The 15,352-nt window shown below is 52.3% G+C and overlaps 2 protein-coding genes across 7 annotated transcripts in view; one reads left to right on the top strand and one right to left on the bottom strand.

Moving 5' to 3' along the window:
- The window catches only part of PPFIBP2 (PPFIA binding protein 2), a gene marked incomplete at both ends in the record, with an annotated part of 100,856 nt that extends 96,523 nt beyond the window's left edge, over positions 1–4,333 (top strand). For 4 of the 6 annotated variants that reach the window (XM_084252796.1, XM_084252792.1, XM_084252794.1 and 1 more), the window contains one exon: positions 424–618. In XM_084252796.1, the coding sequence (XP_084108922.1) occupies positions 424–618 (195 nt within the window). Of the gene's footprint in view, positions 1–423; positions 619–3,045; positions 3,112–4,261 lie in introns of those variants that run through there. The other 2 variants (XM_084252791.1, XM_084252793.1) reach the window with 1 other exon arrangement.
- Positions 4,334–8,435: 4,102 nt separating this feature from the next.
- On the bottom strand, positions 8,436–14,347 carry CYB5R2 (cytochrome b5 reductase 2; the record flags this gene model as incomplete). Its single annotated transcript, XM_084229480.1, has 9 exons — positions 8,436–8,608; positions 9,494–9,593; positions 11,002–11,087; positions 11,795–11,878; positions 12,432–12,561; positions 12,785–12,891; positions 13,514–13,586; positions 13,824–13,964; positions 14,327–14,347. 9 exons carry the CDS (start codon positions 14,345–14,347, stop codon positions 8,436–8,438), a joined length of 915 nt encoding a protein of 304 aa, XP_084085606.1.
- Positions 14,348–15,352: the final 1,005 nt, after the last annotated feature.

Here is a 15,352-nt window from a genome sequence, read left to right as displayed (position 1 = left end):
CATGGTGCTGTGCGGAGCTGGAGCAAGGAGGAAGGGCCACTAAGGGCTGTCAGTGTGGCTTCCCGGGGGCACGAGGTGGGGCATACATCCCTGTGTGGGGCCAGCAGCCATGGCAAGGCAGGTCCTCCATGATGCTATCTTCTAGGAAGTCCCAGAACCACCAGGAAATAAGAAAATCTCCACTGGGGCAGCAGGGCGTGAGTGTCAGCAGTCTAGGAGAAGCAGCTCTCCTAATTCTAGATTATTTATCTGTCATGCCTTCCTCCCGCATAAAAACTGCTTCCAGGAGCTCTGTTTTGTTAAGAGTTTTTCTCGGAGCAGTTGCCTTATTCCTTTGCTCCTGGACCTGCCTTTAAATGTATCATCAGTTATATCTGCACAGCGGTTTGATGATCTCATAATCTTGCATTTTCTGTGTTTTAGCCAAGGAAACTAGGATTTTCACATTTTGGAAACATAAGGAAAAAGAAGTTCGATGAATCGACTGACTACATTTGCCCAATGGAGTCCAGTGACAGTGCCAGTGACAGTCACAGGGTCTATAGTGGCTACCGGGGCCTCAGCCCCCTTGACACCCCTGAACTGGATGGGCTGGACCAGGTGGGACAGATAAGCTGATGCCCTTGTCACCTACCCTTTCTGTGCACCGAGAGGCTCAGTAACGCTGTGTGTGTCACCACATAACCGCATCTCACTCCTGCACACGTGCATGCCTCGCAGAACACACCCTGGCAACTGTGTACCCCTTCTTTCTTCAAAGCCTGAGGGTGGCTGAGGTGTGGAATTATCCCTTTGCTAAGAGACCAGGGTTTGGGGCTGTTGCCAAGTGTGGGCTCAGGAGGAAAGACACTTAAAGACGCTTGTACCTTTTAAGTGTTTCTTCGTGTCCATCTTCGGCCCAAGAGGAAACACATGAACTCGGACACAAGAGACCATGGACAATCCCAAGAGGCTCAGCTCTCAGCTCCCTCTATTGCACCTCAGTTGAGGGGAAATCTCAAGTAATTTAGGCCTGTGGCCAGAGTCTAGGTTGAGATCGAAGGGACACAGCAGGGATCTCTGCCAAAGAGACAACGTAATGTGTCATGTCTTACTACAGAGGCAGCTGCTTCTTGCAATAAAATCAATATTTATGTAGAAAATGAACAGTGCAGCATATCTTTGAACTGGTGGAAGAACAGAGCGGGCACATCTGGAGATGGAGTTCTGCTCACCGTGCAGCTTGAGAGCCAAAGGCATCACACTAGCTCTCAGGATTTGCCAAGGGTTGTGAATGAGGGGCATGAGGCAAAGTGGGGGGGTCTCCTTCAGAGGAGGTCTCTGGCCTTGCCAAGCTTCAGGTTCCTTCTCTCTCTGTGAAGCTCGGGGGAACCCCATGGTCACACACTTCCTGACTGTAGGCCATGTTGGGGGGCCCCAGAGTGGGTCTCCATTCAGTGGCACCAGTCATCTAGTGAAGGGGGATGGTGACAGAAGAAGGCCCCTCTGTCCTTTCACGGGTCTTGCCAGCTTCCCTTTTACTGAGGCAGCTGTGGGGTCTACAAACCACTGTAGGGCTGGTCTGTCTGTGCCGGCAGAACCAGAGTAGACCTGCCTTCTGATCTGGGGGCTGAATAACTGATAATGGATTTTCCAGATGGGCTCTGTCTGGCGAGGACTGAGGGAGAGACGCCCCTTGCCAGACTGGGCGCCTGCTCTTGAGATTCCACTTTGCCCCAGGGTAGCTTTTGGCTCCACTGGATCCCCTGTGTCTCTTAACAGCAGCATAACTGTCTGGCAGATAGGGCAGGGCCTGACACCTCACTAAGGAAACTGATTCTGTCCTGGACAGAGAATCAGAGAAGATTTGCTCCTTAGACTACCAGCAGCCTCAGGCACAGCCTGTAATCTCAGGGCATGGCCCCTCCTGAAGGTCACTCAGAGAGAGATGGACAAGCCGGCCAGCTGGCCTCTGATGCCAGGATCCAGGACCACTGAATGGCAGGGCAGATGTCCGCAGGCTGACACTGGGCAGTGCTTGTGTGGGGTCACAGTGCAGGCTTCGTCCTTGTTTCTATTGCATCCTGGTGACAGACTGTGCATGTCCCTATTTTCAAACCTGCATGGAGTTATGTCACTAATTTCCTGCACAGCCTCAAGCAAGACCTCTATCGTTCTGTGGGCCCAATTTTTTTTTTTAAAGATTTATTTATATATTTATTTGTTTGTTTGTTTGTTTATTTATACAAGCACTGGGTACAGTCAGAAGCGCGGGAGGGTGAGAGAATTCACCAGAGCCAGAGAGGGGAGCAGAACAGGCAGACTGACGAAGTACACTGCTGAGGGGAGCAGTGGGCAGCAGGAGAGGTCTGCGCGCCATGTGGGACCCTCTTCCGGTGGCCCGGGATCGAACCGGCGCTGCAGAGGCTGCAGACAGCTTCACAACCCAGCGCTCAACCGCTGCGCCACTGGGGAGGCCCTGTGGGCCCAATTTTATCACCTGTAAATGAAGCGTTTACTTGATGTGCTCAGAGGATCCTTCCCAATGTACATTGGCTAAATAGGCTTAGGGAGGAGGGATGGATCAGTATTAGCGGAGGAGGAGAGGGAGGTCCTGGAAGTGAGGATGCTCCACTAGCAGCTCCTTGAGGATGTCCAGACGCCTGCTTATACCTATACCCAGGCACCAGCGCCTGGGGACCTATTGGTCCCAGAAATTGTCAGTGTGCTTAGCATCCTGAAGGCTTTCATTGCTGCTGCTCTGTTCCTGGAAGAAGCTGGAGCAGTGACCATGTGCTAGAGGGCTGCTTCTGACAGACCTGTCTGGCCTGCTGCTGTGCTGCTGGTGCTGGGCCCAGGAGAGTGTGCATGGCAGCATGAGACACTGGGCCCTGCCTCTGCTCTGGGACAGAAGCAGCATGTTCTCTGTTCATCTGTCACCCCAGGGCCTGGCCCACCCCTTGCCTGTTCCCCCTGGGAGAGCGTGCCTGAGCAGGACAGGACTTGCATGCCACCAGAGCAAGTCAAGAGCCTTGTGTGCTGACTGGGCTGCTGCCCATTTTACAGATGGCACCCTCTGAAGGCACTGTGACGCAGATAGGGCTCCTCTCCCAAGACATTCACCGCCTCACGGTAGGACGTTGACCCTTGCTCCACAGTCAGACGGGAAGGAGAGGCCCCGTGAACTTGGGTTAATGCTGCTCAAGGCCTGGGGAAACCCATTTCAAACCCAGAACCTGGGTCTCTGGGGGATACCAAAGGATGCTACCCAGTGCTGGATGCTGGGGCCAGATCTTGAGCTGACCCTGAGCCACAAAGTAGCCCAGAGGCCTTTCTCTCTTGGCTATTGCTGAACCAGCTAAAGTACTCTGGGTCTCAGATGCTTTTCCCAGTCTAGGAGCTGGTAAGGAGACCCAGATGTCCACAGCTCTGGGTCACTTGCCTATTCAGCGCAAAACCCAGGCCTCATTCTGGTCCAGTGGACCCTGTTCTGCCCATGAGACATATGTATTTCCCATTATGCCCCTGATTCCGTGCCTGTCATAGGCATGCAAGTGCATCCTGACACGTCCAATGAGGATAAATTGATGACGGGAGGGTGGGGGAGGCGGAGGGAGGAGGACAGCTTGGTCTCCATGGGAGGCAGGGAAAGGAGGGGCTGCCCTGGAGTGAGGCTGGTCTGATTCAAGTCCTAGTTCTGCCTCTTCCTAGCAGGGGGTCTCAGGCCAGTCATTCTTCCTAAGGCTTGCTCAGTGTCTGCAGAGCAGAGCTTATATCCCTGCAAGACTCACTGCTCACCAGAGCTGGCAGGGAAAGTGAGGCCCTGTTCCTTTTTGCTCCTGGGCTCACTGGCTATAGTGTCTGCCCATAGAAAGGCCCCATGTCATTGTCCTTTGCTTGGTGACTTACTGGGGCACAGGAAGATGGCTGTATATCCAAGCACAAGTCTCCCTGAATCCAAACAAGATCACTTTCATTCAATTTTCATTTTTTTTTTTTGTCTCACACATTGAAATGAATCCATTCAGTCTTACTTTATCAGCTATAATAGGCCTTTAGTGTCCTTGAATATCAACTTCAAGCTCTAAGGTACGAGCAACTTATTTTTATCTTGATAGTGCTCTTTATTCTGACCTAGTACATGGGGTCCTGAGACACCAAATACTCACAGGGCACCAGTGTCAGCCAGAACCAGCCCTAGTGCCCGCTGCCTCCTGTGCAGCCGCTGCAGGACAGTCTTGACTAGAGCCCTGTTCAGCTGCCCCCTCGGCTGTCCTTTCAGACAATGCTGAGCCAGGACCAGCTGCTGAACAACTCTTGCCTGGCCGCTCCCAACTCTGAGGACTGGAGGTGAACTTCTTCATGGCTGAGAGCCCAGAGAGGTGTGTGTGGGGCCCCCGAGTGTCTGCTTCAGTGGGGAGCTGGCACACAGCCTCCCATGAAGTCCAGCCGCGGAGGCTGGAGGGGCATCTCCAACATGGGCGCCAAAAGGAGTGGAGCAGAGCTGTGGGACAGACATCCAGGAGGTGGCCCCGGCGTCCCTGCGTTTCCACCATGCCATGCTCTTCACTGCACCTTTTATACCTTTTGTACTTTTATACGTGGACATCAGAGCACTTTTGTGGGGGGACAAATGAGATACCAGCACAAACCTGATGGCTCAGGCTATTCCTGGGGACAGCTGGAAGAATCTTACACCAAAGGAGAAGGGCTCTGCATTCATAAATGCTCTGCGGGAAAAAAGTTCTGAAAACTGTTCTGAGTGTTCTTTGGTGAAGAGCTGGGGGACATGATAATAGGGAGCCCCTTCTTGGCCTCCTTTTGCATTTCCATTCACAGGACTAGCCAGGGTGAGGGTATTTCGGGTGAAAACATTGGGGTCAATGTGAAAACATTGGGGTCAATGTTTTCACCTGGACACCCAGCCCCTGAGCACAGGCTCTCCAGCACCCATGCGGCTTCGCCTTCACCAGAGCCCACACCCTGAGCAGTCTCCAAATTGTTCACGCGGCCTCTTCAGCTCAATTGGCTGATCAAATAGCGCCCCCCAGTGGACACCACAAATCAACATTTCCACGCCAACTCTTGTCTTCCCAGCAAGCTTGTTCTCTCCCCTCCTGGAAGAAGCACCCCCAAACTCCAGCCATACATTCGCCCTCCCCATCAGCCTTCCCCCTTAGTACCTGCCCCTTCCTCTCCTTTCCTGAGGCTCTGGTTCAGGCCTCACCTCTCATTGCATTTCCTCAGTTGGTCTACCATGCCCCTCGCCTTTCCGGTTGTTTCCCTCCATATATTTGCTACCCCAGCCCCAGCACGACTGTCCTAAAACACTATTTTAACCATATTGACCCTTCTGCTAAGAACTCCTTAGTTCCAAAATCACCAGATTGGAGTTCAAATCTTTATGCCATCGTTTACATGCAAGTTCCTTTTCAATATCCAGCTTTCATGAACCTGCCCTATAGCCAGGCCTAGCCTTTCCCCCATTTGGGTATTTTTCTCCTAATCCCCTTCACAAGGCCAAATCCTGCCTGTTGGGCCCAACTTAGAGGGCTGGGATCTGGGTTGAAGGTCCTGGGTCCCACAGTGCTGCCTGCCCTTGAGCACGAGCACATCCCGGCTCACCCTGAAGTAACATTGCTTTTTCCCTCATCAAATTCCAAGTGCCTGCTGTGGGCTGCTGCCTATACAGAGAGCAGCAGACCCTATCCTGGTCTCCACACTGCTCAGGAGATCCATACCCCTAAGCCCGTCCACCGGCTCCTTGATGTGTTCATGGTAAGTGCCTTCCATGCTGGGCAAAGGAGAGCTAGAGACACAGCAAGCCCCTGGGCGGAGGGTGCAGACAGTCCAGTGGGGGAGGACAGATCTCCCCCAAAAAAGAGTGTGCTCAGCGTTACAGATGCTCCAGTAGAAATCTCCACAGCCCAAAGGAGCAAGTGGTCGTTTACAGTGGCGGGCTATGGGCAGGAACTGAAAAAACTCACAGGTGATACTTAATTCTGAGAACTGAATTGGTTATGCCAGGCAGATGGACTTGAGCAGCCCCACACATCCCAAGAAGTGTCAAAGTTGGTCAGACAAGAGCAGTTTCCCTGCCTCCCTCCCCCACCTCCACCCCCCCATCCCCCGCACTGTTGTCCTCTGAGACGGAACAGTCACCGTGAAGGGCTGTGCTCTGTGCTGTGGGGTGCCGAGCAGTGTCCCCCGCCTCTGCCCTCTGGACCCCAGTAGCGCTCCTCCTCTGGTAACAACCAAAAATGTCTCAGGTCCGTTCAGGTGTTCCCTAAGGGGCAAAATCGCCTCCAGAGAGGAACCACTGGGGCAGAGAATGGGGCCAGAGAAGGCAGCCCAGGGAAGGAAAATCTGGGGATCCAAATCAAGAAAGGTCTCTGGAATTTATCCTGGAGACAGGGTGGCCGGGTGGGGGCTAGTGAGAGCAGTGGGGTTTTTGTTGTTTTTCTTAAAGATTTATTTATATAAGAACTGGGGTACAGGTCAGAGGCACGGGAGGGTGAGAGAATTCACCAGAGAGAGCGGGCAGCAGAACGGGCAGACGGACAGAAGACAGTGCTGAGGGGAGCAGCAGGCGAGGCAGGAGAGGTCTGCCACACCACGTGGGTTTCTCCCTGGCCAGCCAGGAATTGAACCTGCTCTGCTGAGGCTGCAGACAGCTTCACAGCATGGCACTCAACCTGCTGCGCCACCGCCACCAGGGAGGCCCAGAGCAGTGGGTTTTAAAGCAGGGGACAAGCACAAATGCCCAAAAATAGATGACTGGATCAAGAAGATGTGGTACATATATACCATGGAATATTACTCAGCATTCAAAAAAGATAAACACATGCAATTTGCAGCAACATGGATGGCGCTGGAAGGGATCATGCTCAGCGAAATAAGCCAAAAAGAAAAAGAAAAATACCGGATGGTCTCACTCATAGCAGGAATCTAGAAAACTTAAATAAGGGATCAGGAAAAAGAATAACTATAAGAAAGTGAAAATCAAAATCAACAAAAAACTATGAACCAGAGACACTTTTTGGGGGGTGGGGGCCGGGAGGCGAGGGATTGGGGTCAGAATGGGGCATGTGCAGTTGTATGGGGGAATATAAAAATAAAATTTATTATTTAATAAAAAAAAAAAGAAATTTAAAAAAAAAAAAACATCGGTGGGAGCTTATTCAGTGTAGTGCCCAAAGAGTGCCTTCCTGTGAGGAAGGCATTCAGAGGACGCTCTTTGCGTGTGGATGCGCATGTGCTACCTCCCCTACGCCCCCCTCAGCGGCCCTCTGTGAGACCACCGTCAGGCCACCCTGTGGGTACTCCATAGTTGCACTTGCGCACTCTAGAACTGAGCCGTATTCACTGTCCTGGAGCCCAGCTCCTCTCTCTCCTCCCTCACATATACACACAGCTGAGCAGTGTCCACTACTAAGAACTTGAGTCCTACAAGGCTGCTATTGTACCCGTTTTTAATACATCTTGGAATTAAACAGACCAAGGCCAGAAGCCCAGCTCTACCATCTATTTGGCTGAACGACTGGGTACAACTTCCATCTGAGCCTGTTCCTCATCTGTGATAAGAATAGACTCCCCAGAGATTCTCTGGCTTTTTATGAGAAACAGAGCACTTGAAGCGCAGAAGCTGGTCTGCCGGCTCACACCCACGCAGCGGCACACCCTCCGGGCCACGGACAGCATTAGTGGTCACTTGGCTCCTTTGGGCTCAGTGATGTAAAGGATTTAAGGAGGAGCCTCTGGATCTAAGTTTGTTCCCAAGTTCCGAAGTTGCTGTATGTAGTCACTCTTACCCTGAGACAACGGAACTGGCCATGGCATTTAAAGGATGCTTAAAATAAGTGTTTTTTGCTTCATTTGTTCTTGTGTAGGATTGCTGGGATCCACCTACCCTGTGGATTTACTGCCCTGATGTGTTTTTAAAAATATTCCCATTTGAAGGGCCTCCCCCAAGAGAAGGGTGTACATGGAGGGTCTCTGAGTGTCCCACTATGTCTGGGGATTACTGGGAGCTGACATGGCACTGCAAAGATTCTTCTGGAATTCTTCCTTGGCACTTCTGCCACTTCTGACTGGACACACACAAGCCAACTCATATGTAGGGCAGGCTAAGGCCTTCTATCTGCCTCGTGGGTTCCCCACAGAGCCACACCTCATGGGTTATCTGCTTTGTACTGGTTTATTTCATTAAACTATGGGGAAAAAGACATGAAATGGTTTCCTCCAAGCCTCCTCAAACCAAGGGGCCTCGGAAGCCACTTTGTCTCCAACTTCTCGAACTCTTCTTCTTAGGTTCACACACAAAATAGAGGCCTGCTGGCAACCCGAGGGTGCCTTACATGGCACTTTTGAACACAATTCCAGTTTAACGGTCAAGTTGAACTCACTTTGGAACAGATGAAGGGGGCCAAGCAAATTTGCTGGAAGCAGGAGGAGTGTTAATAGGTGAAAATCATGTCCTTGGTATAGCCCAGGTTCTGCAGGCTCGGGTGGGCGGCCGTGTGGATCATGGGTGGCGGGCCGCACACCAGGATGAGTGTGGACTTCTCAGGAGGAGGGAGGTGCTCCTTGATCATGTCGGTGGTAATGAAACCAGAGCTGTAACTCCAGTCTGAGGAAAAAAAGAACTGTGAGGGTACTAGTTAGAGCCCCTGACCTCTGACCCCCAGCCCTCCCTCCATAAGGCCAGGGAGAGGGAGGCAAGGCTTTCTGCAGGTTGAGATGTCTGCAATATTGTTTTTTGGCAAAAAGCCAGGAAGTAGAGGATGTGGAGGACCCTTTAGTATTTATCCCCGATCACAGGCTCACTGTTGGGAGTGTGATGCCCCTGGCTGTTGCCTGCTGGCTGTAAGCCCTGGTGAAGTGGAGAAGTTGACAGCAAGGTGGGGGTTCCTGAGATGTGTGGATTAAGGCAGTTGCTGCAGCAGTACTCTGTGCCTTGAGGCTTGGGAGTGGCTTGGCCAGCAGCGCCCTCTGCTGGGCAGTGGGCTATGTGACAAGGCAGCTAAGCACCTCAGGGGAAGAGGCAGCATAAGGGGATGGTGAGCTCCTAGGGTAGGTGTGCACAGGGTGGCTGGATGCTGGCTGGGGTCCAGTACAGGAGGTCTGCTGTTCAGGTGAGGTGGGGGGTGAAGAGGCCAGTGGCTGTACAGATGCAGTGTGTCAAAGGGCTCTACAGGGATGCCCTGTATAGTGTGTGGCGTGTGTTTAGGGTAACCCAGACTCTCAGTATCCCTGCCCCTCCGGATGTTCAGTGTGGTATGGAGTGCTCTGGAGATATCAGACACTTGCCCTTGACTTTCCTTATAAGCAGGTCACCCCAAATCCCTTCTCTCTCATAGCCCCTCATTTCCAATATGGAAACAGAGCCAAAGCCTCAATCCCAAGCCCAGGCCTAAAAGCCAACCAACCAACCCAGGAACTAGTCCCTTAGGAGGGTCAGGGGCTAGAGCTGACGCGCAGTGTGGGTGGGGGGTCATCGCAATGGTGTGCATACCAGCAGGAGGCCTGTCCAGGGTGTACCACAGTCTGAACTGGTGTGGGTGAGTTCTGGAAACTTCTTCAAGTTCTTTTCTCACCAAGATATCCTCCTCTGTCTAGAAAAGAAGCAAGAGGAGCAGAGCCCCTCCAGGGGTGTGCTACTCCCCAGACTGAGCACCAGGGTCAGGACATTTCTGGCCAAGCCACCACGGCTCTCACCACAGCTCTCACTTTAATTCTCTTTTTAAAAAAATATATATTTATTTATTTATTTATTTAGTTAGTTAGTTAGTTAGTTAGTTATACAAGCACTGGGTACAGTCAGAAGCGCGGGAGGGTTAGAGAATTCACCAGAGCCAGAGCGGGGAGCAGAACAGGCAGAAGGACCGAAGCACACTGCTGAGGGGAGCAGCGGGCGGCAGGAGAGGTCTGTGCACCATGTGGGATCCTTGCTGGGGGCCGGGGATCTACTGGTGCTGCAGAGGCTGCGGGCAGCTTGCGCTCAACCACTGTGCCACCAGGGGAGGCCCTCACTTTAGTGCTGTTGCTGAAGACTCAGGGTCAAAGAGAAAGTTCCTCAGCCACTTCTCCACAACACTCTCTCTTTCCTAGGGAAGGACTAGGGAGACTCCCTCAGAGCTATGGCAACTGCCCTCCACTGGCAGGTCAGGACTGTGCACGGCAGGTGATTCACTCAGAGGTGATTCACTCTCACAGCCGCCCCAGCCCCATAAGCCCACTGGAAGAGCTCCATGCAGGCCCAGGATCTCCTGCAGGGAAGGTGACATAACACTGACAGCTGTGGGGAGCTAAAGGAGAGGAAAATAAACACTGGAAACTCATTTGGAGAAAGGTGCCAATCCAGAAGAAATGTGTTACAGGCTGAAAGATACTACAGAGAAGACCTGGATTTCAAAACACGTCATGATTCTTAATTCCACTTCTGGGATTCTATTTAAGAAAATGATCTGAAAGTGAGCAAGCCTCTGCAGTTTTTCATCACTTTATCATTTATAACTGTGAAAACTAAAATATGTGCATTTAAGATTTAGTAGATCATGGTGCAACTTGATATAGACAATGATGAAAACAGTTTTAATGAGAAGGATTTATAAGATGTTTTAATGAGAAGGAAATGCCTATGTGGTAATGTTGAGTGAAAACACACAACAAAATATAGGTAAATGTAAATATACAGCATGTATAGAAAACAGACAAAGCATAAGTCAAACATAACTCAAATATTTATATGCTTCTGTACTTTCTGAGATTTCCACTGAGGGCTGCTATTCTATGATTTTATACTTAGGAAAACATAGAACTGTGTGTTAAGCTTGGTGCGTAAGTTTCAAAAAAAAAGTGGGGACACAGACCTGGACTCAAGTCTCTGGCCACCAGCAACCCAGCTGAGCCCTCAGCCTCCCACAGCCACAGGCCCCCAGCAGCCAGCCCAGCCAGGGAAGCCTGAATGCAGAGCTACTCAGATGCATTCCATCAGCCTCAGGATGGCTCTGCAGCACTGACCTGGTTAGCAAAGATGAGGGACATCTTAGTGCTATCACGGGGGTTCCTAGTGATGTGGCGAATGAGCTGCAGCATAGGTGTGATGCCTGGAACACAGTCAGCAGTTAGCATGGGCTGGCTCCTCCGATGCCCACTGTCCCTGGTCTGGAGTAGCTTAACAGCGCCCCTTGGCCCTGACTACTTTCTTACTTCTGTACCCCAAAATGAAAGTGGGAAACTGCCCTTCATTTTGTTTTTCCCTCCTAATGCAACAATAAATCAAAAACCCTTCATATGGCAAGATGAAAGAATTGGTTGTGGAACTGGAACGTGTTGCACACACAGTACCCTCACTAACTAAAGTGTGACCAGGGAGTCAAGGACAAGTCTGAGCTCTGCAGGGTCCTTATTACAAAGCAGAATTAATGACAAAGATAGTTTTTCAAAAAGTGCTGATTATGGTTCCAGGCTCATTGCAGGTGTTCTTACATGTTTGTTCTCTTTGTTTAGGTGTTTAATTGGGGGGAGTCAGGTTTGAAGTAAATCTAGGAGCCCTTGGGGGGCCATGTATAGGTCTGCCCAGCCTGGACGGACTCTTCTCTGTACCCCAGCCTGACTTTAGAGGCTTTCAGTGGCTCCTGGCGTAGCTACCATATTGGTCAGGGGGAACAGGGAGAATAGGGTTGGCTTTAAGGCCCATCACTGACCTGTATTCCCATCTAAAACAGTCAGGGGAGGAAGTTCACATTAGCCCTTCTGGGAGCAAATGCCTCTAAAGTCAAAAAGGTCTCCGGGCACACCTTATCCCTCTTACCTGTGCCCCCGGCGATCATTCCCAAGTGTTTGACCAATTTGATTTCCGGCTGACTCATTTTGTTTGGCTTGATTGACAACTTCCCTGAAACAGAGGGTACTTGTGGCTTCTGCAGGTTTTGTCTGAGAGCCTGTGGAAGATACCCAACTTTCCCTAGAGGCCTCAGGAGGCCAGTCAATCTGAGGATGAGGTTATGCCTTTTTAAGACACAGAGCAGGCTAGGATGGCTTCCTGGGCCAGCCATGTTGCACAAAGTGGGAATTGAGCCTGTACCTCCTCAGGAAATCTCTGGACATTTTCTTGAAGAAAAAGGAAGACACAGAAGCTAATACAGAGCCTCACAGCTCACTTTCACCCACCACAGTGAAAGAGTAAATTCATCAATGAGTGGGAGCTGCACCCATACATCCATTCTTCAGCATAGGGGCACCTTTTAAGTGTCAGGCATTGTGATGGAGATACAAAGATAAAGAAGAACCAAATCATTCCCCAAATCTTTGGAACTGGATGTGTGTATGAATGTATGAACACTTTAAGGATAAGTCCATGTAACTCAAATCCTTGGCGTTTTCTAGAGCAATGGGACTACTGCTGAAATCTTCCTCCTCGTGGAGGCCCACTATGAACCCCCCAATACCTGGTTCATGATATAACAGGCGCCCAACTGGCCCTTGAAAAAGGATGGTGTCCCCAATTTTCATGTTGTCCAAGTACTGAGACATCTTCCCCCCTTCTGGATATTTGGGGTGTACATTTTTGAAGTAGATCTGAAAAACAAGGCAGCTTGATTTCTACACCATCAGACCTGATGGTGCACACAACTCAAAAATGCATCTGCTGCTGGAAACCACATGGAGAAAATCCTCTACACTCACAGCTGCTGTCAGCAGCCTCTGGCAACCCCAGCAGATTAACAGCGAAGTCATGCTGCCAGAAAGCCATGTCAGGCTGGTGTGGGTCAGGCAGCTAAGCATGGTAGGGATTATGTACCTTTATAATTAAGTCCACAAAACCTCGGTCATTATCACTGGACACAGGTGTGTAAGCCCTGATGACCAAAGTATCATTAATTGTGGCCAAGAGACGGACGTAGTTACCTACAGAAAAGGCATGAAATGTTAGGTCTGAGCAAGGGCAGTGTAACGGGTCCCAGGATTCCCATAAAGGACAGAGATTCGGGGTGCAGAGTGCCACAGGGGTCATGGGAGGAGGGCCAAACAAACAGCTTGTACAAAGCTCTGGATCCCTAAGTTTGGGCTCAGCAGAGGTTTTCCACTTCAGACTGAACAACTGTCAGGTAGTGTTACAGAAACAGGGTAACTGAGAATTCCTGGACTGCTATGGCTGATACTCTTTGTAGGTCTGCAATCCCTGCATTCATTAATCACTTTATCCTCAAGACAACCCAAGTTTCAGGCAGAACTAAACCCCATTTCAGAGACAATCGCAGAGAAGTTGAGGGACTTGCCTGAGACTGTTCAGCAAGGAGCCTGTGCTGACTTCAGACCTCCGACTCTAAATTCACTTCTTTTCAATGTTCACTGAGATACCGTTTTTGTGTCAGCCCAAATTGAACAATGAGAAAGGATGATAGCCCTGGGCTCTCACGGCTCTGGAAGCCCTCAGGACCACCTTCATACCTCAGCTGTGTTTGTGACCAAGCAGAACGCACAGCTGTACAAGGCCCCAGTCCCAGTGATGATGCCAAGCCCCGCTTACCGACAGGAAGCCCTAGGACATGGTCTGGCGAGGGCAGGCCAAAGCGGAACCTCCGGGTGTTGTGGCTGATTTGCTAATAAAACAGAAAACAGCCACAGACCATCAGCTTTGTAGAAACCTTGCTGGGCAGCTGGGATGCCAGGGAATCTGGTGCTCTCCCAGCACACATACACCCACAACGCCGGTGGGGAGCAAACCCGAGGCTCTGAGATGCCTGCCCCAAGGTCCTGTCTTCCCGGCCAGCACATGTCCCACCTCTCCTGTCCTCTGCTTGCACCACTCACAAGGGAGCGGTGGGCGAACCCATTACCTCTTTCTCAATCAAGGGCAGCGGGTATTTGGTTTCAGGGTTTTGCAGGGTGACAAGCTGTCTCCTTGAGTTCATGGTCTTCAGGGCCAGGAGGAGCACTGTGACCCCAAGGATGGTGATGGCCAGGAGCAGGGACGGGTCCTGTGGGACAAGGTGAGCAGGGGTCTCAGGTGCTGCTCTCCCCCGCAGGTCAGCGCTCAGGGCGGCTGTAGCCTCCCCACCCCACAGCCCCAGAAGAAGCTGGGCAGCACCCCAGAAAAAGTAGCGGGACAGCCATGGCTTCAGAGCCTCCCCCCTCCACCCCAACTCCGAGAGCGACCCGGCCCCCAGCGGGAAAGGTGGGCACTTGCCTCTGCTCTGGGCACCCGGCAGCCCGCTCCCTGCCAGCCGACCCCCAATCCTCACCCTCGCCCCCCATTCCGACTCCCGAGGGCCCCGTCAAACATCCCCGCCACCCGGCTCAGGCTTCTCGGCCCCAGGCCGTCCCGCCGGCGCGGTCCTACCCGGAAGGAAACGCCGAACATGTCGTCCCAGAGCGGCCGGCCGGGCGGCGGGTGCGCGTCTCCCCCTCCCCGCGGGCCCGCCGCCTCGAGGGCGCGCCCCGCAGCTCCGCCCCGCCTGGCCCGGCCCACCCCGCAGCCTCGCTGATCCGTGGGGGCGGCGCCCGGAAACGCGCGGCGGGACCCCCGCGGCTGAGCGCGAGGCCCGGGGCGGAGGGTCTTTCTCCAGGACTGACTAGGCCCCTGCCCCGACCCCGGCGTCGGGGATCCCGGGTCCCCCGGGGCTGCCGGGACGCTACGCGGAGCTGGGGGCTTCCTCGTCCTGGTGAATCACCCCCTATTTCTTCCGTGGCCCCTTCTCCATCCGGGTCCTCGCCCCACACACTCGGAAGGACCACGGCAGAGAACCCCTCTCCTGCTTATGTTGGGGCGAGGCTGGGGTGATGGGAATTTAGGGTAATTCAGAGCACCTGGTCCTTGGCCGGGGTGTGTGGAGGGGTTGGGGGTGGAGGGGATGGGAGTCCGGGGAACGGGAAGTCGCGTTAAAGAAGATATTCAGAGTGTCCATTCTTTCATTCCTTAGTTCATTCATCACTGGGAGAGAAAGAAAAGTCAAAGCATTAGAGAAGAGCAGGCAAAATGGCGGGCGTAGACGGTTCTGGGTGTTCTTTATCATGCATTCAGAACTTGGTGCCATCCCTCACCCAACCCTCTGTACCCATCAGGTCTACAGTCAGCGGTGAAGATGAATCCCAGTCTCCTGGGCGAGAGTGAGACAAGTGAAGAAACAACGTCCCAGCCAACCAAACTTGCTCAGCGTCTAAGATCTGCTGGTGCCGGGATATTATTGTCAGACATTTCAATTTTTGAATCTAGCTGTATGTAACAGGGTGGTCCCCAGGGAAGGGGGAGGTTCCAGGTTTCCTGCCCCACCCAAGGGAGGGTGGAGCTGAGCAGGGAGAGAAGAAGCTGCAGAGGAGACTGAGGAAGGAAGCAGGATGGAGCCAGAAGGAGCCCTGGGGGAGGCAC

This window comes from Talpa europaea (genome assembly GCF_964194135.1).
Source record: "Talpa europaea genome assembly, chromosome: 1".
NCBI lineage: Eukaryota > Metazoa > Chordata > Mammalia > Eulipotyphla > Talpidae > Talpa > Talpa europaea.
Note: the sequence above shows the minus strand (reverse complement) of the source record. Positions and strands in the feature narration are given on the sequence as shown.